Source organism: Neolamprologus multifasciatus, chromosome 11 (genome assembly GCF_963576455.1).
Source record: "Neolamprologus multifasciatus chromosome 11, fNeoMul1.2, whole genome shotgun sequence".
In the NCBI taxonomy this organism is placed as follows: Eukaryota; Metazoa; Chordata; class Actinopteri; order Cichliformes; family Cichlidae; genus Neolamprologus; species Neolamprologus multifasciatus.
This window is the reverse complement of record NC_140449.1, coordinates 36,368,689-36,393,690: the sequence shown is the minus strand read 5'-3', so window position 1 is coordinate 36,393,690 and position 25,002 is coordinate 36,368,689. Positions and strand designations below refer to the sequence as shown.

Sequence of the window (25,002 nt, the reverse complement as noted above, 5' to 3'; positions counted from 1 at the left end):
GCAACAGCTTTCAGCCTCAGGCCTTACGTGTTCAGGAACACGTAAACACACGACTGCACAAAGGCCGAGCTCGGCGCCAAAACATGACGCACTCACAGGGGGGCGGGGCCATGACACATCCATCCAGCCTTCCAAGCATAAGTCAGACACTACAATAATACATACAGAGAAAAGCCCAACAATCATATGACCCCCTATGAGCAGCACTTTGGCGACAGTGGGAAGGAAAAACTCCCTTTTAACAGGAAGAAACCTCCAGCAGAACCAGGCTCAGGGAGGGGCGGGGCCATCTGCTGTGATTGGTTGGGGTGAGAGAAGGAAGACAGGATAAAGACATGCTGTGGAAGAGAGACAGAGGTTAATAACAGATATGATTCAATGCAGAGAGGTCTGTTAACACATAGTGAGTGAGAAAGGTGACTGGAAAGGAAAAACTCAATGCATCATGGGAATCCCCCGGCAGCCTACGTCTATTGCAGCATAACTAAGGGAGGATTCAGGGTCACCTGGTCCAGCCCTAACTATATGCTTTAGCAAAAAGGAAAGTTTGAAGCCTAATCTTAAAAGTAGAGATAGTGTCTGTCTCCCGAATCCAAACTGGAAGCTGGTTCCACAGAAGAGGGGCCTGAAGTGCTGTCACTTGGTGTTCGCTCGCTCGCTCTGTGGTATAGTATCGCTTCCTGTTCCTGCTCAAACACAGTGGTGTTTCTGAGTAGCTTATTTGCTTAGCAGTTTAATTAACAACTTTTAAATACATTCTTTTTTCACAGTATAATCTTCACGTGCTTCATCCGAAGCACACTTTCTGTGTACTCACTACCTAATTTATAGTATTCACTCACTGTCTCTGTACTGTTTCGCTAGCTTAGCTCGTAGCCGACCCGTTAGCACCATGGCTACTTCACCTGTCCCTTCTGCACTTTCTTGCTCATTGTGTCAGATGTTTAGTTACTCCTCGGCCTCCTTTAGCAGTAATGATATCTGTAACAAATGTAGCATATTTGCAGCTCTGGAGGCCAGGATTACTGAATTGGAGACTCGGCTTTGCACCCTGCTCTCACCCTTAGCTAGCCAGGCCCCTGTAGCTGGTGCAGCCGAAGATAGCGTAGGCCCCGCTAGCTGTTCCCCGGCAGACCCCAAGCAGCTGGGGAAAGGCTGGGTAACGGTGAGAAGGAAGCGTAGTCCTAAACAGAAGCCCCAGGTACACCACCAACCCGTTCATGTGTCTAACCGTTTTTCCCCACTCGGTGACACACCCGCCGGGGGTCAAACTCTGGTAATTGGTGACTCTGTTCTCAGACATGTGAAGCTAGAGACACCGGCAACCATAGTCAATTGTCTTCCAGGGGCCAGAGCAGGCGACATTGAAGGAAATTTAAAACTGCTGGCTAAGGGTAAACGTAAATTCAATAAAATCATAATTCACGTCGGCAGTAATGACACCCGGTTACGCCAATCGGAGGTCACTAAAATCAATATTGAATCGGTGTGTAACTTTGCCAAAACAATGTGGGACTCTGTAGTTTTCTCTGGTCCCCTCCCCAATCAGACCAGGAGTGACATGTTTAGCCGCATGTTCTCCTTAAATTGCTGGCTGTCTGAGTGGTGTCCCAGAAACGATGTGGGCTTCATAGATAATTGGCAAACCTTCTGGAGGAAACCTGGTCTTGTTAGGAGAGATGGCATCCATCCCACTTTGGATGGAGCAGCTCTCATTTCTAGAAATATTGACAAATTTATTAAACCCCTCAAAACATGACTATCCAGAGTTGGGACCAGGAAGCAGAGTTGCAGTCTTACACGCCTCTCTGCAGCTTCTCTCCTCCTGCTACCCCCCCAAAAACCCATCTCCATAGAGACTGTGTCTGCTTCCAAAAAGACAAAAAACAAACTAAAAACCAGCAACAAACAACTTAAACAATCACAAAGAAAGAACAATACAGTATCCACATCTGAACCAAAGAGTAAAACAGTGAAATGTGGATTATTAAATATTAGGTCTCTCTCCTCCAAGTCTCTGTTAGTACATGACTTAATAATTGATCAACAAATTGATTTACTCTGCCTTACAGAAACCTGGTTGCAGCAGGATGATTATGTTAGTTTAAATGAATCAACACCCCCGAGTCATTCTAACTACCAGAAATCTCGAAGCACAGGTCGAGGGGGAGGTGTGGCAGCAATTTTTCACACCAGTCTATTAATTAATGATAGACCAAGACAGACTTTTAATTCATTTGAAAGCCTGATGCTTAGCATTGTCCACCCCAGCTGTGAAACTCAGAAACCAGTCTTACTTGTTATCATCTATCGTCCACCTGGGCCTTACACAGAGTTTCTGTCTGATTTCTCAGACTTTATATCTAATTTAGTTCTGAGCTCAGATAAAATAATTATTGTGGGTGATTTTAACATCCATGTAGATGCTAAAAATGACAGCCTCAACATGGCATTTAATCTGTTGTTAGACTCAATTGGTTTCTCTCAAAATGTAAAAGAACCCACCCACCACTTTAATCACACTCTAGATCTTGTTTTAACATATGGCATAGAAACTGAACATTTAACAGTGTTTCCTGAAAACCCTCTCCTGTCTGATCATTTCTTGATAACATTTACATTTACAATAATTGATTACGCAGCAGTGGAGAGTGGACTTTATCAAAGTAGATGTCTTTCTGAAAGCGCTGTAACTAAGTTTAAGAATATAATCCAGCCACTGTTATCATCGTCAATGCCCTGTACCAACACAGAGCAGAGCAGCTATCTGAACGCTACCCCAACAGAGGTCGATTATCTTGTTAATAATTTCACCTCCTCACTACGTACGACTCTGGATACTGTAGCTCCAGTGAAAACTAAGGTCTCTAATCAGAAGTACCTGACCCCGTGGTATAATTCTCAAACACGTACCCTAAAGCAGATGACTCGTAATCTGGAGAGGAAATGGCGTGTCACAAATTTAGAGGATCATCATTTAGCCTGGAGAAATAGTTTGTTGCTTTATAAGAAAGCCCTCCGCGAAGCCAGAACAGCTTACTACTCATCACTGATTGAAGAAAATAAGAACAACCCCAGGTTTCTCTTCAGCACTGTAGCCAGGCTGACAAAAAGTCAGAGCTCTGTTGAGCCAACCATCCCTTTAACGTTAACTAGTGATGACTTCATGAACTTCTTCACAAATAAAATTTTTATCATTAGAGAAAAAATTACCAATAATCATCCCACAGATGTAATATTATCTACAGCTACTCTTAGTTCCATTGATGTTAAGTTAGACTCTTTTTTTCCAATCGATCTTTCTGAGTTAACTTCAATAATTACTTCCTCCAAACCATCAACGTGTCTTTTAGACCCCATTCCTACAAAACTGCTCAAAGAAGTCCTGCCATTGATTAATTCTTCGATCTTATATATGATCAACCTATCTCTAATAATCAGCTATGTACCACAGGCCTTCAAGGTGGCTGCAGTTAAACCTTTACTCAAAAAGCCATCTCTAGACCCAGCAGTCTTAGCTAATTATAGGCCAATCTCCAACCTTCCTTTCATATCAAAAATCCTTGAAAGAGTAGTTGTCAAACAGCTAACAGATCATCTGCAGAGGAATGGTTTATTTGAAGAGTTTCAGTCAGGTTTCAGAGTTCATCACAGCACAGAAACAGCTTTATTGAAGGTTACAAATGATCTTCTTATGGCCTCTGACAGTGGACTCATCTCTGTGCTTGTCCTTCTTGACCTTAGTGCAGCATTCGATACTGTTGACCATAATATTCTATTAGAGCGATTAGAACATGCTGTAGGTATTACAGGTATTGCACTGCAGTGGTTTGTATCATATCTATCTAATAGACTCCAATTTGTGCATGTAAATGGAGAGTCCTCTTCACACACTGAGGTTAATTATGGAGTTCCACAGGGTTCGGTGCTAGGACCAATTCTGTTTACATTATACATGCTTCCCCTAGGCAGCATCATTAGAAGACATAGCATACATTTTCACTGCTATGCAGATGACACCCAGCTCTATCTGTCCATGAAGCCAGATAACACACACCAATTAGTTAAACTGCAGGAATGTCTTAAAGACATAAAGACCTGGATGGCCACTAACTTTCTGCTTCTTAACTCAGATAAAACTGAGGTCATTGTACTCTGGCGCTGAAAAGCTAAGAAATATGGTATCTAAGCAGATTCTTACTCTGGATGGCATTACCTTGGCCTCCAGTAACACTGTGAGGAACCTTGGAGTCATTTTTGACCAGGATATGTCCTTCAACGCACATATTAAACAAATATGTAAGACTGCGTTCTTCCATTTGCGCAACATCTCTAAAATTAGAAATATCCTGTCTCAGAGTGACGCTGAAAAACTAGTTCATGCATTTATTACTTCCAGGCTGGACTACTGCAATTCATTATTATCAGGATGTCCAAAAAACTCACTGAAAAGCCTTCAGTTAATCCAAAATGCTGCAGCAAGAGTACTGACAGGGACTAGAAGGAGAGAGCATATTTCTCCTGTTTTGGCTTCCCTTCATTGGCTTCCTGTTAAATCCAGAATTGAATTCAAAATCCTGCTCCTCACATACAAGGTCTTAAATAATCAGGCCCCATCTTATCTTAATGACCTTGTAGTACCATATCACCCTATTAGAGCACTTCGCTCCCGCTCTGCAGGCCTACTTGTTGTTCCTAGAGTATTTAAAAGTAGAATGGGAGGGAGAGCCTTCAGTTTTCAGGCCCCTCTTCTGTGGAACCAGCTTCCAGTTTGGATTCAGGAGACAGACACTATCTCTACTTTTAAGATTAGGCTTCAAACCTTCCTTTTTGCTAAAGCATATAGTTAGGGCTGGACCAGGTGACCCTGAATCCTCCCTTAGTTATGCTGCAATAGATGTAGGCTGCCGGGGGATTCCCATGATGCATTGAGTTTTTCCTTTCCAGTCACCTTTCTCACTCACTATGTATTAACAGACCTCTCTGTATTGAATCGTATCTGTTATTAATCTCTGTCTCTCTTCCACAGCATGTCTTTATCCTGTCTTCCTTCTCTCACCCCAACCGGTCGCAGCAGATGGCCGCCCCTCCCTGAGCCTGGTTCTGCCGGAGGTTTCTTCCTGTTAAAAGGGAGTTTTTCCTTCCCACTGTCGCCAAAGTGCTTGCTCATAGGGGGTCATATGATTGTTGGGCTTTTCTCTGTATCTATGAAGCGCCTTGAGGCGACATTTGTTGTGATTTGGCGCTATATAAATAAAATTGAATTGAATTGAATTGAATTGAAAACTGAAGGCTCTGCCTCCCATTCTACTTTTAAATACTCTAGGAACAACAAGTAGGCCTGCAGAGCGGGAGTGAAGTGCTCTGATAGGCTGATACATTTATGTTCTCTGGCTTCATGGAGAGAGAACTCTTGGTGTCATCTGCGCAGCATATCCATCCAGTATGGATGTTCATTAAATGAACTGGTTTCTCGCTGTCCTTCTTCCACCAGTCCATCCACAGTCAGCCAACACTGTCTGCTCCACCGACTCTGGTTTCCATTAAAAGTTTATGGTACAGAGTTTGAATTTATATGATGAGTGCTGTGAAATGTTCGCTTAAAGAACAATATATCAAATACGTTTCAAGGTCTTCCTGAAAAATGGCCGTCGGCCCACTTTCACACCATTTTCTCCACACATTGAAATCTGACGGCGTGCTTGAACGAGAATATCTCGAAAGCTAAACAACTCCAGCTGCTCTCAGAGTCCATATTTAAACACACGAGTGACAGATGGTGGTTTAGAAAACTACATTTTTATTCAAATTTCATGGTAGAAGAGAAAAATCTGACAAACTGCCACAAAAACAATCAGGAGATGATCCGATTTGGATTTTCATGTTAGATTGTTTAATTTCTTGGCACTGCTCGTCTTTTACAGGGTGAAGGTTTTATTAGTGAACTGAACCTTTTCAGATTTGAAAGTCTTTGAGATGTTAATGTTCAAACAGTGTCTGCAGATTCACAGCGTCCTGCACTCTGGACGCTGTCTCGCTCCATGATGCAGCTTCAGTCTTTGATTCGTTTGCAGCGATAGTTGTTCCTTCCAGCTTCCTGTCTGCGTGACTCTGCCAGCTCCTTCTCAGATTATCTACCCCTGTGCACATTCATGCTTAACGGAGGTTACAGACCGCAGCGCTCTGCAGGATGATGCGTGATGATGCAGAATGAGCGTTACAAGAGACGGAAAAGCTGTGAATGAGACAGAAAGAACGGGAGGTGGCTAATAAGATCTCATCAGAGATAATCTCCATGACAAACAGGACACGAGAGGCAGGCCGGCTGTGAAGACTCGGAGTGAGAGGATCAGATTACAGCTTCCTCTCTGCTGTTTCCGCTCCATTAACTAATGGACGAGCACGTCGCAGCACGTTTGAACGATCGGGAATATTACAGCAGGTCTGCAGCAGATTTAATGCAGCAGCTCGCTGAGACGGAGGAAACAGCTGGAGTCAGATTTCAGGACACAGTTTATTCAGGAAACGTTTCTGAACCTGATCTGGAAAACTCTGGATGATCCCCGAGATGGAAAGTTTGTGACACTGAGGACATCCTCGTCCTCCTGCAGACGAGCACAACGCTCAGTCTGTGTGCACAGACTGTCATTGTTGCACTGTTGTGTGTCTGCAGGCTTCTGCTCTGTCTTTCTGCACACTTGCACTTTGTGTTGATTGTCACATGTAGCCCCGTGGTCTCGGAGGAACTGTGTACGGCCTCTTGACTCGATGAGGCAGCACACCGAGGCCCTGATAATCAGCAGAGACCCTGATGTCAAAGGTCAACCCGCTGCTGGAGAAATGTCTAATTAACCCACCCGAGCGATCGTCCACTTTATTTGCTGCTGAGTTTGTGCACTCAGTTGACGCCATCACTCAGCTGCACTACAGCTGTGTCGGTGCTTCTCTGCACAGTAAGAACAGAGACTGAATGAAGTTCCTGCTTTACAGAGTCAGAGCTAACCCCGCTGAGCAGCATCAGCGGGTGAAAAGGTTAAAACAACCCAGCGGTTGTAGCTCTTGGGTGGAGTACTGACCTGCCACGTTACCCTGGGGTCCAGTCCAGGCACCCAGCTCAGCTTCACAGGTGAGACTAACCTGTCTGACACCAAGATGTTTCCAAAAGGCTGAGGAGGAGAATCGTCCATCCAGCTGCTAATGGGCGTCCTTTTCTTATTTTAAACCCCCCCCCCCCATGTCGGTCAATGACAGCTGCTGAATGTGAGACGTGTGGCCGTCGGCGTGCTGCACAGGATGCTGTTAGGATGATCTGGTTTCTCTCAGTCAGCCACACTGAGACCAGCGCGTGAACACGGGCTTGTTTAGGCCGCCAGTGTTGTAGGACTCCATGTTTCACTGAGCTGGCTGATGTGGGTCGCTGTGAGGTGGGACCTTCCAGTTTGCTGGCCGGACGAATTTATTGGAAGGTCACAGACGAGGAGCTGAATGAGCGAGTTCCTGAGGTGGGAGGTGGACACCAGGGAAACGGTAATGTTGGTGCACTGGCTGCTGGTGTCAGGCTGGATAAACCTCTGAAGGTCCGTGGACGGGAACAGTAACAGCTGTGAAAGCGCAGCTTTAATCTGCTTTGATGTCGCGGAGACGGTGTTTCATCAGGATGCAAAGAACGAGGCCGGAGCGCCCGCTCAGCTGTCCGCACGCTCAGCTGTCCGCACGCTCAGCTGTCCGCACGATCCCAAACAGCTGCAAAGAAGTCGGTCTGCTGGAGATCACATGTTCCAGCAGAAACTATTCACAGCCTCACATGGGAAGCCGGCGTTCACCCTGATGCCCTGCGTTGATTAGCTCGGCCGCTTCCAGGAACTCCAGCCAGCACATCCTGGATTGGAACGCTCGACTGGAGATGCCGAGGCTGGATAAGCACTCCAGTGCGGAGCCTCGTGACAGGTGGTCCAGGTTTATGAAGTTAGGCTGCACGATGGTGTCTGGCACTCACGCCAGTCACATCAAAATCAGAGAGAACGTCAGCACTGATCAGAGAGGTCCAACGTTACAGCCACGTTACCCGCTCTGTCAGCGCTGAAGACGGCGTCGTAGGAAGCACAGACACGTGAAGTGATGTGATACGATGAAGGATAACGTGACAGCAGTCGGCTCTGTGAACATTTGTTCGATACACTGAAACACAGATTTCTCTGAAGAGCTCAGGAACAAATGTCCATACAAAGCAAACCTGCGTGGGAGATGGCTCCACCCACCCATCCATCCGTACGAGTGTCAGCATGATGCAGCATTCAGATATCTGTCCCACTGTCTGCCTGTTTCCTTCCACACCTTCAAACCAAAGAACTAAACGAATGAACATTTTGCTCGATCGCTGTTTCAGTCATTACTTTTCTCCAGTGCCAGTTTTCACTGGTGAATACTGTGTTAGTGTTGTGTGTGAAACACTGAGTCCACAGTCACTGACTGTCTCAGGCAGGTGGCTCAGTTCTGTCACATGAACTGGAAGTTAGAGACAAAACGTTGTTGTGCGTCTGAGTGTGGAGCGTCTGAGTGTGGAGCCTGAGTGTGGAGCCTGAGTGTGGAGCGTCTGAGTGTGGAGCGTCTGAGTGTGGAGCCTGAGTGTGGAGCGTCTGAGTGTGGAGCCTGAGTGTGGAGCGTCTGAGTGTGGAGCGTCTGAGTGTGGAGCGTCTGAGTGTGGAGCGTCTGAGTGTGGAGCGTCTGAGTGTGGAGCCTGAGTGTGGAGCGTCTGAGTGTGGAGCCTGAGTGTGGAGCGTCTGAGTGTGGAGCCTGAGTGTGGAGCGTCTGAGTGTGGAGCCTGAGTGTGGAGCGTCTGAGTGTGGAGCCTGAGTGTGGAGCGTCTGAGTGTGGAGCGTCTGAGTGTGGAGCCTGAGTGTGGAGCGTCTGAGTGTGGAGCCTGAGTGTGGAGCCTGAGTGTGGAGCCTGAGTGTGGAGCGTCTGAGTGTGGAGCCTGAGTGTGGAGCGTCTGAGTGTGGAGCGTCTGAGTGTGGAGCGTCTGAGTGTGGAGCGTCTGAGTGTGGAGCGTCTGAGTGTGGAGCCTGAGTGTGGAGCGTCTGAGTGTGGAGCCTGAGTGTGGAGCGTCTGAGTGTGGAGCGTCTGAGTGTGGAGCGTCTGAGTGTGGAGCGTCTGAGTGTGGAGCGTCTGAGTGTGGAGCCTGAGTGTGGAGCGTCTGAGTGTGGAGCCTGAGTGTGGAGCGTCTGAGTGTGGAGCGTCTGAGTGTGGAGCGTCTGAGTGTGGAGCCTGAGTGTGGAGCGTCTGAGTGTGGAGCGTCTGAGTGTGGAGCCTGAGTGTGGAGCGTCTGAGTGTGGAGCGTCTGAGTGTGGAGCGTCTGAGTGTGGAGCCTGAGTGTGGAGCCTGAGTGTGGAGCGTCTGAGTGTGGAGCCTGAGTGTGGAGCGTCTGAGTGTGGAGCGTCTGAGTGTGGAGCGTCTGAGTGTGGAGCGCCTGAGTGTGGAGCGTCTGAGTGTGGAGCGTCTGAGTGTGGAGCGTCTGAGTGTGGAGCCTCTGAGTGTGGAGCGTCTGAGTGTGGAGCGTCTGAGTGTGGAGCGTCTGAGTGTGGAGCGTCTGAGTGTGGAGCCTGAGAGCTCGGGAACAGGAACAACATGCTGAAGGACTTTAAGATGCTGTCTGTGGGTTTCAGGAGCCTGTTCTGCTCATAGTTTCCTTTCAGCGATCGGCTTTGTCATTGAACACGGAGATCCTGTGTTTCAGTGTTTCATTGCTCCAGTTCAGGGCGAGTACGTCAGAGCCGAACCACAGACGTGTCGACTCACGTTACTTAAAAACAAAGGTTCTGAAAGCTAAAACGTTTTTAGGTTCAAGACTTCTTTAAACTCGTCTACCAGGATGTGGATGACTGTCCCAGAGGTTTCCTACCAACAAGACCACGACTCACCGTAGTGCGGTGCGTCCTGAGAGCGCCACCTTTAGCTTCCACCGCTCTCTTCTGTTGTAGAGTTGTCATAGAAACGCAGAGCCATGTTTGAGCGCCGCCTGCTCAGACTGACCACACAGCTGCAGCTTTGGACCTGGTTCAGAGCTGGACTTTGGTGGGAGAGCTGGTTGGACTGGATGTTGATTGGTTAGATCATTGTTTGGACGCGGTTAATAGATATTGTTTATGAGTTATTGGCTTGTAGTTGGACTCTGTGTTACGATTGTCTCGCACAACTTTCTGGCTGGTTTTTGACTGGCTGGTCACTGCTGTTGGTTTTGGTTGATGTTGGACTGGTTTAGTACTTCATACAGGGTTGGATTGTTACTGGGATTACACACTGACTGTAATCCCAGTAAAATCCAGGAAAAGCCGGTCAAGCAGTTTTGTAGTTCACAGGTGAAAGCAGAAGTCATGGATTCAGAGTCATTTATTATCCCAGGATCTCGTAAAGACTAACCTTCACTCGTCTTCGTCGGCCCTGCACACACAGACACACACACACACACACACATGCACACAGACACACACACAGACACACACACAGACACACACACACACACACGCACACAGCACACACACACACACACACAGACACACACACACACACAGACACACACACACACACACACACACACATGCACACACAGACACACATGCACACACACACACACACACACACACACACATGCACACACACACACACACACAGTGATTCCTGGAAAGTAAGGCATGACCTTCCAGGAACACGTAAGCGTACTGGGTCAGTGTTAACAGCTGCAGGCGTGACTCATGTTGTGAGGACAGAGACGTGTTTACATGGTCACATTCTGCGGTTCCTCGTGGGGACAAACTCGTAAATCATTACATATTAAAGTCACGGGAGGTTAGGGTTGGTCGAGCTGAAGTTAATGTTAGATCGGATTTCCAGGAAGAAGACCTGACTGTGTGTGTGTGTCTGTGTGTGTGTGTGCATGTGTGTGTGTGGGGTCCACATATATTTATGATTCTTTAATAAGCTGACATTAAAACAGCAGGAAAGCTCGCTGTCCAATCAGCACGTCTCTCTAAATGTCATCCTTGGACCGCCGCTCGCCCTCCGTGGACCCGCGCCTCGTTGTCACGTGACAGCCAATCGCAGCAAAGATTATGCTTCATGAACATCACTTCATGTTTTTGTCTCGTTGTATCTACGCTGTAGCATTACTTTATTATTGCTTATTATTCATCGATCGCTTGTATTGATCTGAGTGTGCTCTGTTAAACGATCTCAGGGGCTGCACGGCCCAGTTTAAGATAAAGAAGGATTATTTTGAACCGTAATCATGCAAAGCTGCTCAGGATGGGTGTCCATGAATGTGCTGTTCATGTTTTTGAGTTTTATTGGTTCTTTGCTCCTGAAAGCATCAGAAATCCAAACTTTGTGTTTTGAAGTCAGCAGATAAGAAGAAGAGACCCTAAAAGGAGCCATAAAACCTCTGTGGACAATAAAAGGATCCAATAATGATTTAAAGCAGCACTTTTATAAAACAGCACCATAAACACGTCTCACGTGATGAATCCTTATCTTATCTGTAGATCAGAGTCTGGCTCGTTGGACGATCCTGGCGCCTGTTTCTAAGTAACACATGAAAACATCGTTCTTCCAGAGAAGGTTGGAGGAAGATCGTGGTTCCAGGAAATGGCAGAGAGCTCGCGACCTCCACGCCATCCACAGCCCACAGCCTGACCTCTGCACTCCACCACCACGCGTTTGTTCGCTCTGAGCTCCAAACGCTCAAGTGCTGACGGGAGGGCGGGGTTACACCCAGGGTTCACGGGCATGTGATCGATGAGCGCCATTGTTTCCCTGCGTGGCTTTTGCACATACTGGAGCTAAGCTGTTGTGGCTTTAACCCTGTGAGTTCAAAGGTCGGGGTCATGACCCCCGAACCCGCTCCATGGCTTCTCAGTCTGTAAATTTAAAAACAAATTGTAGTCGGTGTTTCTCAGCTTCTGTGATGTGTTCACGTCTGAGTGTGGGTGCCCTCCGCCCCGGTGTCCCAGAGTATCCGCCGAGTCGTCATGGAGACGATGGAGAGCCTCACAGTCGTGCTGAGCGTCATCTACCTCTTTTTAATCCCTTTGATCTGTTGCTTCCTCCATGCTCGACCTCTACAACCAATCAGCTCCCTCCTAAACTCTAATGGCTTTGTTTCTATGGCGATGGTTCATCTGGGTGGTTAGCGCCACTCAGCCCTCTTCAGCGTGCACACTCACTCTGCTCCTGCTGATTGTCTGTAATTACTTCTCCTGCCTGTGACTGCTTTCATGCACGACCTCCTCTCGCCTCAGTCTTTGCTTCCTGTTGTGTTTCCTGCTGTCACGTGTTGGATTTGGGGGACAGATTGTTCTTATGACCTCATCCACCTCCGCGCTCTCCAGCTGAACATCGATATCACCAGTGTTAATAATTTTATCAGGTACCCTGTACCTGCCTGTTGCTGCTGCCAGCTGTGGCAGTTCTGGAACCTGAAACCTGAGAAGTTTGAAACATCTGTAAAGTCCAATTATTGACACTAATAAAGTAATAATGATAATAACATATATGTTACTCAGTGCCGTCGTCTGCACATGAAGGTCTCGAGCTTCCTCTGTTTGTCGTCATCTCTGCAGCTGTCGGGCGTTTCATTTGGATCTTTGACTTTTATGTTTTTCCCTCCTGCAGCTGGGACCCGTTCATGTTGTTAGTGTGGTTTCAGTGAGGTTCTGGTTCCACTTCATCTGTTCCTCAGTTTAGACTCCTAGCATAAAAAACAGAACCGTCACTGACGGACAAGCTTCTTCTTCCTGTCCATCAGTTGTTAACTTAATTGATTCCACGCCTGGTTTTGCTTTTTTCTTCATCACTAACACCCCAGGAAAAGCAGCTGAAGAGAGAAGCCTATCAGGGGGGCGGACCATTTGTAGTTTTTAGTCTGTAGTTTGTGTCAGATTTATGCTTAAAAGATGAAAGTTTTCATGAAGGAAGAACTGAGTGTTTATTGATGACGGCTGCTCAGAGGCTGGTTAAAAAACAATGATGATGGCGGTGGTGTTGGTGGTGATGAAGGCGATGGTGTTGGTGGTGATGAAGGCGATGGTGTTGGTGGTGATGAAGGCGATGGTGTTGGTGGTGATGAAGGCGATGGTGTTGGTGGTGATGAAGGCGATGGTGTTGGTTGTTATTAAGGCGATGGTGCTGGTGGTGATGAAGGCGATGGTGTTGGTGGTGATGAAGGCGATGGTGCTGGTGGTGATGAAGGCGATGGTGTTGGTGGTGATGATGCCGATGGTGTTAGTTGTGATGAAGGCGATGGTTTTGGTGGTGATGAAGGCGATGGTGTTGGTGGTGATGAAGGCGATGGTTTTGGTGGTGATGAAGGCGATGTGTTGGTGGTGATGAAGGCGATGGTGTTGGTGGTGATGATGCCGATGGTGTTGGTTGTGATGAAGGCGATGGTTTTGGTGGTGATGAAGGCGATGGTGTTGGTGGTGATGAAGGTGATGGTGTTGGTGGTGATGAAGGCGATGGTGTTGGTGGTGTTGATGGTGGTGAAATAGAATTCCGTTAGGCGGTGCAGCAGGTGGAGGGTGGTGTGAGATGCACTCAGGTTTAGGAGGAAATGATGTGAATTATGTGAAACTCTTGAAGTTGTTCTTCCATCGTTTCACCGCGAACAGCTTTAACCTTCCGACGAGGAGACGCTTCACCTGTGTACCTGTGTGCTTCTCCTCAGGTGTGACAGGGCTGCTCCACCTGGATGAGAGCGGGGACCGAGAGACCGACTTTGCTCTGTGGGACATTGTAGACACCAACAGCACCACCTTCCAGGTGAACACACTAAACACAGACACAACAGAAACGTGCTGGTTGTGTCCTCACAGGCTCCGACTCAGCGCTGAGTGTTTTGTGACCTTTGAAAACATAAACTAGACTAACGAATGTTAGAACGTCTGCGCGAGTCCAGGGACGTTAACCACACCTCCTCTTCCTCGCAGATCGCTATGGTGTACAGCACCACTGAGGAGCATCTGACCGCCATACCTGGAACAAACCTGTACTGGCTGGGTGGAGCCCCTCCCCCTGATTTTCCTGTCTGTGGCTTCAAGAACGACAACCAAGTCTGCCTCGCAAGTCAGTATGCCAAAGAGGTCAAAGTTCATATGCACTGGTTCTTATGAGCACTCAAAGCACCTCATTCACACGCACATGTAAGTGCTTCCTGTCTAGCATTCACACTCCAATGGATACATCAAGAATGGGATCGAACCAACACCCTTCACGATTAGTAGGTGACCTGTGCTACCAGCTGAGCTACAGCCCAGATCAGGAAGAACTCGTTTTAAAAATGTGTGGTCCTGATGGTCCTGATGGACCTGATGGATCTGATGGACCTGTTGGTCCTCATGGTTCTGATGGTCCTGGTTCTTATGAGCACTCAAAGCTCATAAGAACCTTCAGGACCTGATGGCCCTCATGGTCCTGAAGGTCCTCATGGTCTTGATGGTTCTGATGGTCCTCGTGGCCCGGATGGCCCTCATGGTCCTGAAGGTCCTCATGGTCTTGATGGTTCTGATGGTCCTCGTGGTCCTGATGGCCCTCGTGGTCTTGATGGTTCTGATGGTCCTGAAGGTCCTGATGGTCCTCGTGCTCCTGAAGGTCCTCGTGGTCTTGATGGTTCTGATGGTCTTTGTGGTCCTGATGGCCCTCGTGGTCTTGATGGTTCTGATGGTCCTGAAGGTCCTGATGGTCCTTGTGCTCCTGAAGGTCCTCATGGTCTTGATGGTTCTGATGGTCCTCGTGGTCCTGATGGCCCTCGTGGTCTTGATGGTTCTGATGGTCCTCATGGTCCTGAAGGTTCTCATGGTCTTGATGGTTCTGATGGTCCTCGTGGTCCTGAAGGTCGTCATGGTCTTGATGGTCCTGATGGCCCTCATGGTCCTGAAGGTCCTCATGGTCTTGATGGTTCTGATGGTCCTCGTGGTCCTCATGGTCCTGAAGGTTCTGGTTCTGAATCGTGAGATCACATAGTGTGTCTGTGGGTTAATAACAGTCTTCTCCTCCTCTCTCTGTCAGAGACCATCACCATCTACCAGATGGTCTCCATCGTGGTCGTCTTCTTCTTCATCTTGAGCCTGACCATCGCCATCTTCATCTACAGGTGAGAGCTGCTGCAGTTCCACCACCTGGTCATGTGAGGGCAGTAGCATGTGGCGTGATCGTGCTACATCACCACACGATCAGGTTCTTTGGTGCACTCAGAGAAGAAAGATTTAGAATGAGTTGGTGCTACTGAGCGCGTGCGAACTGTAGTCAGACAGACTGTGTCTGACCGTCTTTGAGCTTCACCTGGAGGAAGATGAAGGTGAGTCACTGAAGAAGAGTGTTTGTGCTGCAGGAGGATGAAGCTGGAGAAGGAGCTGGTAGCTCAGCTCTGGAGGATCTCCTGGGACGACATCCAGATGAGCGACCTGAACAAGGTGCTGCGGAGCGGCAGCAAGCTCACACTGTCACTGGTAAGTGCCGCACGCTCCCACGCAGTGACGCCGATTAAAGGTTTGAGGTGTACGTAAGGCTTCGATGACAGGCGTGCTAATCGAAGGTAGATGTAAATAAAGATGTGCGTCGAGGTCGCCGTTACGTTTTAGATGAAACTGTGGAACAGAAAATAACGAGGCCTGAAATCAGCTCCGAGGAAACTCCCAGAATTCCTCTCGCTGTCTGTAAATCCGACAGACGCCTTCACAGTGAAAACACACGCCCACGAGCAGTTCATTAGGAACACCTGCACCATCTTTGATGTTGGAAAGGTGATGAGATGGGAAAGGTGAGGAGAGGGGAAAGGTGAGGAGAGGAGAGGAGAGGAGAGGGGAAAGGTGAGGAGAGGAGAGGGGAAAGGTGAGGAGAGGAGAGGGGAAAGGTGAGGAGAGGGGAAAGGTGATGAGAGGGGAAAGGTGAGGAGAGGGGAAAGGTGAGGAGAGGGGAAAGGTGAGGAGAGGGGAGAGGAGAGGAGAGGGGAAAGGTGAGGAGAGGAGAGGGGAAAGGTGAGGAGAGGGGAAAGGTGAGGGGATGGGAAAGGTGAGGAGAGGGGAAAGGTGAGGAGAGGGGAAAGGTGAGGAGATGGGAAAGGTGAGGAGAGGGGAAAGGTGATGAGATGGGAAAGGTGAGGAGAGGGGAAAGGTGAGGTGAGGAGAGGCGATGAGAGGGGAAAGGCGAGGAGAGGGGAAAGGCGATGAGAGGGGAAAGGTGAGGGGATGGGAAAGGTGATGAGAGGGGAAAGGTGAGGGGATGGGAAAGGTGATGAGAGGGGAAAGGTGAGGAGAGGGAAAGGTGAGGAGAGGGGAAAGGTGAGGAGAGGAGAGGAGAGGGGAAAGGTGAGGAGAGGGGAAAGGTGATGAGAGGGAAAAGGTGAGGAGAGGGGAAAGGTGAGGAGAGGGGAAAGGTGAGGAGATGGGAAAGGTGAGGAGATGGGAAAGGTGAGGAGAGGAGAGGAGAGGGGAAAGGTGAGGAGAGGGGAAAGGTGATGAGAGGGAAAAGGTGAGGAGAGGGGAAAGGTGAGGAGAGGGAAAGGTGAGGAGAGGGGAAAGGTGAGGAGAGGAGAGGAGAGGGGAAAGGTGAGGAGAGGGGAAAGGTGATGAGAGGGGAAAGGTGAGGAGAGGGAAAGGTGAGGAGAGGGGAAAGGTGAGGAGAGGAGAGGAGAGGGGAAAGGTGAGGAGAGGGGAAAGGTGATGAGAGGGAAAAGGTGAGGAGAGGGGAAAGGTGAGGAGAGGGGAAAGGTGAGGAGAGGAGAGGGGAAAGGTGAGGAGAGGAGAGGGGAAAGGTGATGAGAGGGGAAAGGTGAGGAGAGGAGAGGGGAAAGGTGAGGAGAGGGGAAAGGTGATGAGATGGGAAAGGTGAGGAGAGGAGAGGGGAAAGGTGAGGAGAGGGGAAAGGTGATGAGAGGGGAAAGGTGATGAGAGGGGAAAGGTGAGGAGATGGGAAAGGTGAGGAGATGGGAAAGGTGAGGAGAGGGGAAAGGTGATGAGAGGGGAAAGGTGAGGAGAGGAGAGGGGAGAGGTGAGGAGAGGAGAGGGGAAAGGTGAGGAGAGGGGAAAGGTGATGAGAGGGGAAAGGTGATGAGAGGGGAAAGGTGAGGAGATGGGAAAGGTGATGAGATGGGAAAGGTGAGGAGAGGGGAAAGGTGATGAGAGGGGAAAGGTGAGGAGAGGAGAGGGGAGAGGTGAGGAGAGGAGAGGGGAAAGGTGAGGAGAGGGGAAAGGTGATGAGAGGGGAAAGGTGATGAGAGGGGAAAGGTGAGGAGATGGGAAAGGTGAGGAGATGGGAAAGGTGATGAGAGGGGAAAGGTGATGAGAGGGGAAAGGTGAGGAGATGGGAAAGGTGAGGAGATGGGAAAGGTGAGGAGAGGGGAAAGGTGAGGAGAGGGGAAAGGTGATGAGAGGGGAAAGGTGATGAGATGGGAAAGGTGAGGGGATGGGAAAGGTGATGAGATGGGAAAGGTGAGGAGATGGGAAAGGTGAGGAGAGGGGAAAGGTGAGGAGAGGGGAAAGGTGATGAGAGGGGAAAGGTGAGGAGAGGGGAAAGGTGAGGAGAGGGGAAAGGTGAGGGGATGGGAAAGGTGAGGGCTGTACCTAATATTCTGCTCTAGAGACGTGTCAGTGACACATGAACATTAGCAACAGCTCCAGGAAGCTTGAGTTTCTGTGTTCCTAATAAAGTGCCGAGTGAGCGTACACGTGCAGTTACGCGATCATTATCGTCACCATGGTAATCCTTGGTGTGACGAGGATGATGAAGATGATGAAGGTCACACTGACTCTGAGCGTGTGTTTGTTTCCAGAGAGGCTCAAACTACGGCTCCCTGATGACCGGAGACGGGAATCTGCAGATCTTTGCAAAGACCGGATACCACAAGGTGAGTGTGTCCTCGCCCTCCTCACCCTCCTCGCCCTCCTCAGCCTCCTCATCTTCCTCAGCCTCCTCGCCTCAAAAGCATCAGCTGTGTTAGCAGCGCAGCCGCAGCTCCTCCTGTGTCAGGTTAGCTAGACGGCTAACGAGGACGATGAGAACAGAGAGAGCGACGAGAATGAAGTGAGGCGTCTGCATCGTTTCACGTGTCACTGAAGGTCGCTGTTGTTGCTCTTTGTTTTCTTCCAGGGGAACATCGTGGCCATCAAGTACATCAACAAGAAACGCATCGAGCTCAACAGGAAGGTGCTGTTTGAGCTCAAACACGTGAGTGTCTGACACGTGACCATTAGCAGGAATATTTACTGTCTGCTTCCTGTTCAGTACCAGCCTCACCAGTACAGCCAGCATGAGCTGCTCCAGCAGGGTCAGTGCAGCTACAGCGGGGCCTTCATCATTTATTTTTCCTTACCCAGTTCAGGGGAAACCATACACTGCACACATTCAAGAAAATGTAATATTCAAAAACAGACGATGTGAAATCACATGTTCTCAGGCCACACGTGGTTCCATGGTCAACTTCCTGTAACGACCTGAACGATGTTCGGGTCAGGGTAAACTAATCCTAGGCTTCATGGTCTGGACCTGGTCTGAGGAGGTCTGATGGGCAACGCTGTGAAACGTCCCTTCAGTCCAGGGGTCTCAAACTCGCGGCCCACGTCAGCCCTACTTGTTTGTTTGTTGTTGCGTGAAATGTTAAAATAATTTCTCAAAATGACTGAATATGAAACCGACATGAGCAGAGAGAACGTGAGGCTGCGTCAGTCACGCTTACGTCTGCACTACAGCAGCAGCGCTGCCACGTGTTGGACGCACAGAGAGGACTTCCTGAACACTGAAGTGGCGTCCAATGAGACGACAGCAGTGGCAAACAGTGACGTTTTAGTCTGTTTCCACAGTGGGCGTCGCTGAGGGCGGAGTCATGCTCCCCGTGTTTTCCTGTGAATTCAGCCTTTGAATGTTTCTGTGCAGATGAGAGACGTCCAGAACGAACACCTGACCAGGTTCATTGGAGCGTGCATCGACCCGCCCAACTGCTGCATCGTCACGGAGTACTGCTCCAGAGGCAGCCTGCAGGTACGGCTTTAAGGGCGGAGGTCAGGGCGACGGCGTCACGGCTGCGTCACGGCTGGTGCTGAGATCTCGCCAAGGTGACCGCTGACAGGTTATTGGTTGTTTGTGTGTTCAGGACATCTTGGAGAACGACAGCATCACTCTGGACTGGATGTTTAAATATTCCCTCATTAACGACATCGTAAAGGTACGTTTGCATTTCCTGCAGAGTCTCTGCTGCGTTACGTTCCTGGACTGAAGCTCGTTAACAGTTTCAGGGAGTCGATGCATGTGGGACGAGCAGGTTAACGAGGACAGAGGAGTCAAAGTTAGAGAGCTTTGGGGTCCCCGGTGTGTGATTGGATGATGGCAACAGTAATAAGTTACCTGCAGGTGGTGTTACCTGTGCTGTCCTCCTCTGTGTCTGCAGGGCATGCTCTTCCTCCACAACAGCGTCATCTTCTCCCACGGTAAACTCAAGTCCTCCAACTGCGTCGTGGATAACCGCTTCGTCCTGAAGATCACCGACTACGGTCTGTCCAGCTTTCGGTCTGAGAGCGATGCAGCGAGCGACGCTCACGCCTACTACGCCCGTGAGTTGCAGCTCTCTGCCGTTAATCTGCTTAACATCTGCAGCGATGTCAGCAGCACGCTCGTCTCAAACTCTTTAATGTTAAACATGAAGGTTAAGCTCAGGTCTCTGTTTGTGCCGCCCTGCAGAGAAGCTGTGGATGGCTCCAGAGCTGCTCAGGGTGGAGTGTCCTCCTCCTCAGGGAACCCAGAAAGGAGACGTCTACAGCTTCGGCATCATCCTCCAGGAGGTGGCGCTCCGACGAGGAGCCTTCTACCTGGAGGGAGACCCGCTCAGCCCTAAAGGTAGCTTCCTGCTGCAGGTGTGCAGCTTTAAAGGCTGATGGCGCACGTGCACACCTGTAGGTGTGTCGGGTCATGTGATCGGCGTCCACCTGGTTTCAGATTAAGCCGAGAAGAAGAGGCTGAGCAAACAGCATGTCCACGCCGGTTCCTCAGCCGCCGCTCGCTCACATTTCTGCGTTCAAACCACAGACAGCGCTCCACGCCGGACGCTGAGCTCTGCTGCACGCTCACAGAGCAGCTGTTTACCTGCTCTCTGCTCAGGTGCGTGCTTCGGCAGCGGCGAGCCTCATCACCGCTAATGACCTGGCCTCTGATTTATTCGCACGGAGCACACTGGACGTTCCCGTCTCTGCGTTTCCTTCATTAGGACTCGGCGTCCGTGTAGCCGGTCGCCTCCGTCGCTCGGGTACGACCCGCTGTCGCCATGGGAACCTGCGTCATGCTGATGGGGTTGCTAACAGCACAAGTCTGAAAAGGATTTTATGTTATTTATAGTTTACACCACAAACCGTCGCTGGGATCATCGTCGTGTTTGTCTCGCACTGACGCTCGTGGTCGCTTGTTTTACTGCACAGTCTGCTTTCAGATCAGATCCATGTTTAACACAAACCTCCTCCAGTTAAACGTGTTACTTTAAAGTTGCGTTAAACAGGATGGAAACATGAAACATGTTCTTAACTCTGCTGACATCTTTACAGAGACTGTGCTGCTCGTCCTCGAGCGGCTCGAGGCTCCGAGCAGAGGAGCACCAACACCTGCACCTGAAATCACCAACGAGCTTTAGTTTAAGGTTCGCTGAATGTGCTGAACTGTTTCTGTGCAGAGATCGTGGACCGCGTGATTCTGGGGGAGTGGCCCTGCCTGAGGCCGACCATCGACCCGCAGAGTGACCGCCCCGAGCTGGGTCAGCTGATGGAGCGCTGCTGGGCCGAAGAGCCGACGGAGAGACCCGAGTTCAACCAGATCCGAGTGCTGCTGCGCAAACAGAACAAGTAAGAGTGAAACCGCGAGCAGAGCGGACAGCGGCCGTTTCAGGGTGGAGCATCAGTGACATCCTGTGGCCACACAGGGAACAACACCCAAAACTGCATTTGTGTGTTTACAGAGTGAAACGTCTCCATCTGAAAGGCCTGGATGGCCGCTAACTTTCTGCTTCTTAATTCAGATCAAACTGAGGTCATTGTACTCAGCGCTGAAAAGCTTAGAAATATGGTATCTAAGCAGATTCTTACTCTGGATGGCATTACCTTGGCCTCCAGTAACACTGTGAGGAACCTTGGAGTCATTTTTGACCAGGATATGTCCTTCAACGCACATATTAAACAAATATGTAAGACTGCTTTCTTCCATTTGCGCAACATCTCTAAAATTAGAAATATCCTGTCTCAGAGTGACGCTGAAAAACTAGTTCATGCATTTATTACTTCCAGGCTAGACTACTGCAATTCATTATTATCAGGATGTCCAAAAAACTCCCTGAAAAGCCTTCAGCTAATCCAAAATGCTGCAGCAAGAGTCCTGACAGGGACTAGAAAGAGAGAGCATATTTCTCCTGTTTTGGCTTCCTGTTAAATCCAGAATTCAAAATCCTGCTCCTCACATACAAGGTCTTAAATAATCAGGCCCCATCTTATCTTAATGACCTTGTAGTACCATATCACCCTATCAGAGCACTTCGCTCCCGCTCTGCAGGCCTACTTGTTGTTCCTAGAGTATTTAAAAGTAGAATGGGAGGCAGAGCCTTCAGTTTTCAGGCCCCTCTTCTGTGGAACCAGCTTCCAGTTTGGATTCAGGAGACAGACACTATCTCTACTTTTAAGATTAGTCTTAAAACTTTCCTTTTTGCTAAAGCATATAGTTAGGGCTGGACCAGGTGACCCTGAATCCTCCCTTAGTTATGCTGCAATAGATGTAGGCTGCCGGGGGATTCCCATGATGCACTGAGTTTTTCCTTTCCAGTCACCTTTCTCACTCACTATGTGTTAACAGACCTCTCTGCATTGAATCATATCTGTTATTAATCTCTGTCTCTCTTCCACAGCATGTCTTTATCCTGTCTTCCTTCTCTCACCCCAACCAATCACAGCAGATGGCCCCGCCCCTCCCTGAGCCTGGTTCTGCTGGAGGTTTCTTCCTGTTAAAAGGGAGTTTTTCCTTCCCACTGTCGCCAAAGTGCTGCTCATAGGGGGTCATATGATTGTTGGGTTTTTCTCTGTATGTGTTATTGCAGGCTCGACCTCACAGTATAAATCGCATCAATGAGTCTGTTGTTGTGATTTGACGCTGTGTAAATTAAACTGAACTGAAGTGGACACAAGCCCACGCTTGGTTTTTGCCCACCCAGAACACCATGTGTGTGTTTTCAGGGAGTCACGGACCAACATCCTGGACAACCTCCTGTCCCGGATGGAGCAGTACGCCAACAACCTGGAGGAGCTGGTGGAGGAGCGAACGCAGGCGTACCATGAGGAGAAACGCAAAGCCGAAGCCCTGCTGTACCAGATACTACCACAGTCAGTACTGCAATTCCTGCACACGGCTCTACAGTAAACATACCCTCCTCCTCCTCAGGTGCACCTTTGGACATCTTCCTCACAGTTGGGTTCTGAGCATGTGCAGTTGTGCGTGTGATGTATGGGCCGCTCGTCTATGGCGTCATTTTTGTGCGTCTATTCTGAGCGCACGTAAAAAATATGTTTGCAAGTACAAATGTTGCATTTTGAGGAAAAATTATTTTGCGTGAAGCAAACTCATCGCTGCAGGAAGTGTTTCAGTGTTTGCTAATGTCCATAAACACACAGTGAGAGCCGCGCTGTGCTCACAGACGTCTGCAGACCTGCTCTCAACATCTCTGCACGCTCAACTCTCTGCACGGCGTTACAAATGTGCCACAAAACCAGCCAATCACAGATTTGGATGCAAAAATTCCGATTGGCTGTTTTGGTCTCCAATCAGCTCGACAGCTACTGCGTTCCAGAAACAGAGTGTAGCTAAACCCCTTTCAGTTAGTATGTTTAATTATGTGTTTTTAAATATAGACTTTTTAAAGTTGGTTTTAATCTAGTTTGAACCAAACCGCTCTGCTGGATCGGGCTAGTAGCTGGTGAGCTCGTGTGTGTGTGGATGACAACAAACACTGAAACACATTTCTTGCACGCAGCGATTATTTTTCTTCTCATAAATTCTTTTTCTTCTCAAAATGCAACATTTGTACTTGTAAAGTTTTTCACGTGCACTCAGACGCACAAAAATAACAGCATACTGCTCCTGTCGTGCACTTTGGAGGGTCTGCTGGTTGGAGCCACAGATGGTGTAAACAGAAAGAGGCGTTCCCCTCTTCAGACTGTGTGCACAGGTGTGACCCTGGGATACACACCTGTGCTCTCACACCTGCGCTCTCACACCTGCGCTCGATGCTCGACCCTGTCAGATATTTGTCTGAATACTGGACGCGGCGCTCTTCGGCTGTGGTGACCCTCGATGTGAAGGCGGGGTCGACTTGAAACATGGCGATGGTCTTGGTGTGAGTTTGAGGTCTGTGGCGACTAGAACTGATAATAACTTGTTGATATCATTATTGATTATTGACCATTGTATTGAGTCTCGCTGGGTTCTTATTGGCTCTGATCAGTGTTGTCGTTACTCAGAATAAAAAAGTAATGCAGGATGTTACTTAGTTACTCCCAGGAGAAAGTATTTGTTTGAATATATACTTGGCTGTTACTCTGTCACACACCAACACAGATCCTGAAGAGACTTTAAAGTGGTCGTCATGGTGATTGTATAAACATTAGCAGGTAGACACAGAGGCTGCAGCCTCACCTTTGTTACCTGCTCAGGCTGCTGTTCTGCATACGCGCTGCTCGTCTCTGGGTTTTCGGCTAGCTTAGCGTTAGCATGCCGTCTGTGCTTGCAGGCAGTCGTGTTCGCGGCCTGGATGGATCTTCCACTTCACTATTACGCTGTCGTCCTTAGTAATGTCTGTATCCACGCTGCACGCTGCGCAGCTCTTTTCCTCCAGGACACGAGCGTCGTCAGCTGATTGTAGCAAGAACTGAAAAGCTCAGTAGGCAGGTCGACCAATAACTCCAAGGAACCGGACTACTGGGAACCGGCTCTCGATTCTTGTCCTATAGTGTTGACATCAAAGTCAGAGTAAACTTTGATGTCATCTCTGCTGTAAACTGTTCAGTACATAGAGAGACAGATGACGAGGCTGCAGTTACAACAGTGCAAAAGAACAACAATAAATACAGGAAGAGTAAGAATAAATATACACTTTGAGGTAAAAAAAGGTTAATAAATGTAAAGTTTACAATTTATAAAATGAGATTTAAAGTGACTTTGAAGTGGTTTAAAATAACCAACGTGGCAGTTTTACAGTTTACAGTATAAATAAAGTGACCAACATGAGCAGCGTCTGTATTTACAAAGGCAGCGATGTGTGAAGTCCAGTAGAGTCAGTCACTGGTGTGTGTGGGTGTGTGGTGGGGGGAGTGGGGGAGCAGTGAGGTCAGGAGTCTGATGGTTTGTGGGAAAAAGCTGTCTCGCAGTCTGGAGGGTCGGGCCCCGATGCTGCGAGAGCGTCTGCCGGATGGGAGGAGGAAAAGAGTCCGTGTGAGTCAGAGAGGGGCATCCAAAGGTCCCGAGGTGCACACGGACATTTTTTATGGGCGGAGCCCCCTGCTCACACACTCATGGCGCCGTATTGTCTATCTCGCAGTTCGGTGGCCGAGCAGCTGAAGCGTGGAGAGACGGTTCAGGCTGAAGCCTTCGACTCGGTCACCATCTACTTCAGCGACATCGTGGGCTTCACCACCATCTCCGCAGAGAGCACGCCGATGGAGGTGAGTTTACCTGAGTGCTTCTCACACAGCTTCCAGGTCCAAAGACACAAACACAGAAAGCCAGGCGGAGAGTAGCACCGGATACCTGATCCTCCCAAATCCGAGCTTGGAGTCTGCAATCGGCTCTGCGTCCTGTCACGCCGTCAGGGTGTCTTATCAGACACGCTGGTGTTTCTGCTGCAGGTTCAGACGCTGCATGCTTGCCACCATGTTAGCACACGGGCTGAGGGCGGCTGGCGAGATCCATAATTCAGAATCATATGCACAGCGTGTTAGTGGAGAA

General features: G+C 49.1%; 1 protein-coding gene across 1 annotated transcript in view; it reads left to right on the top strand.

The window, feature by feature from the left end:
- The window catches only part of LOC146509245 (atrial natriuretic peptide receptor 1-like), a 54,217-nt gene that overhangs the window by 25,544 nt on the left and 3,671 nt on the right, over window positions 1-25,002 (top strand). The window contains exons 6-18 of the mRNA XM_085177443.1: window positions 13,715-13,809; window positions 13,977-14,112; window positions 15,055-15,139; window positions 15,377-15,494; window positions 17,816-17,890; window positions 18,133-18,210; window positions 18,916-19,020; window positions 19,133-19,204; window positions 19,427-19,589; window positions 19,717-19,872; window positions 20,696-20,864; window positions 22,239-22,385; window positions 24,596-24,719. Of these exons, the coding sequence (XP_085033569.1) occupies window positions 13,715-13,809; window positions 13,977-14,112; window positions 15,055-15,139; window positions 15,377-15,494; window positions 17,816-17,890; window positions 18,133-18,210; window positions 18,916-19,020; window positions 19,133-19,204; window positions 19,427-19,589; window positions 19,717-19,872; window positions 20,696-20,864; window positions 22,239-22,385; window positions 24,596-24,719 (1,523 nt within the window). The remainder of the gene's footprint in view (window positions 1-13,714; window positions 13,810-13,976; window positions 14,113-15,054; window positions 15,140-15,376; window positions 15,495-17,815; window positions 17,891-18,132; window positions 18,211-18,915; window positions 19,021-19,132; window positions 19,205-19,426; window positions 19,590-19,716; window positions 19,873-20,695; window positions 20,865-22,238; window positions 22,386-24,595; window positions 24,720-25,002) is intronic.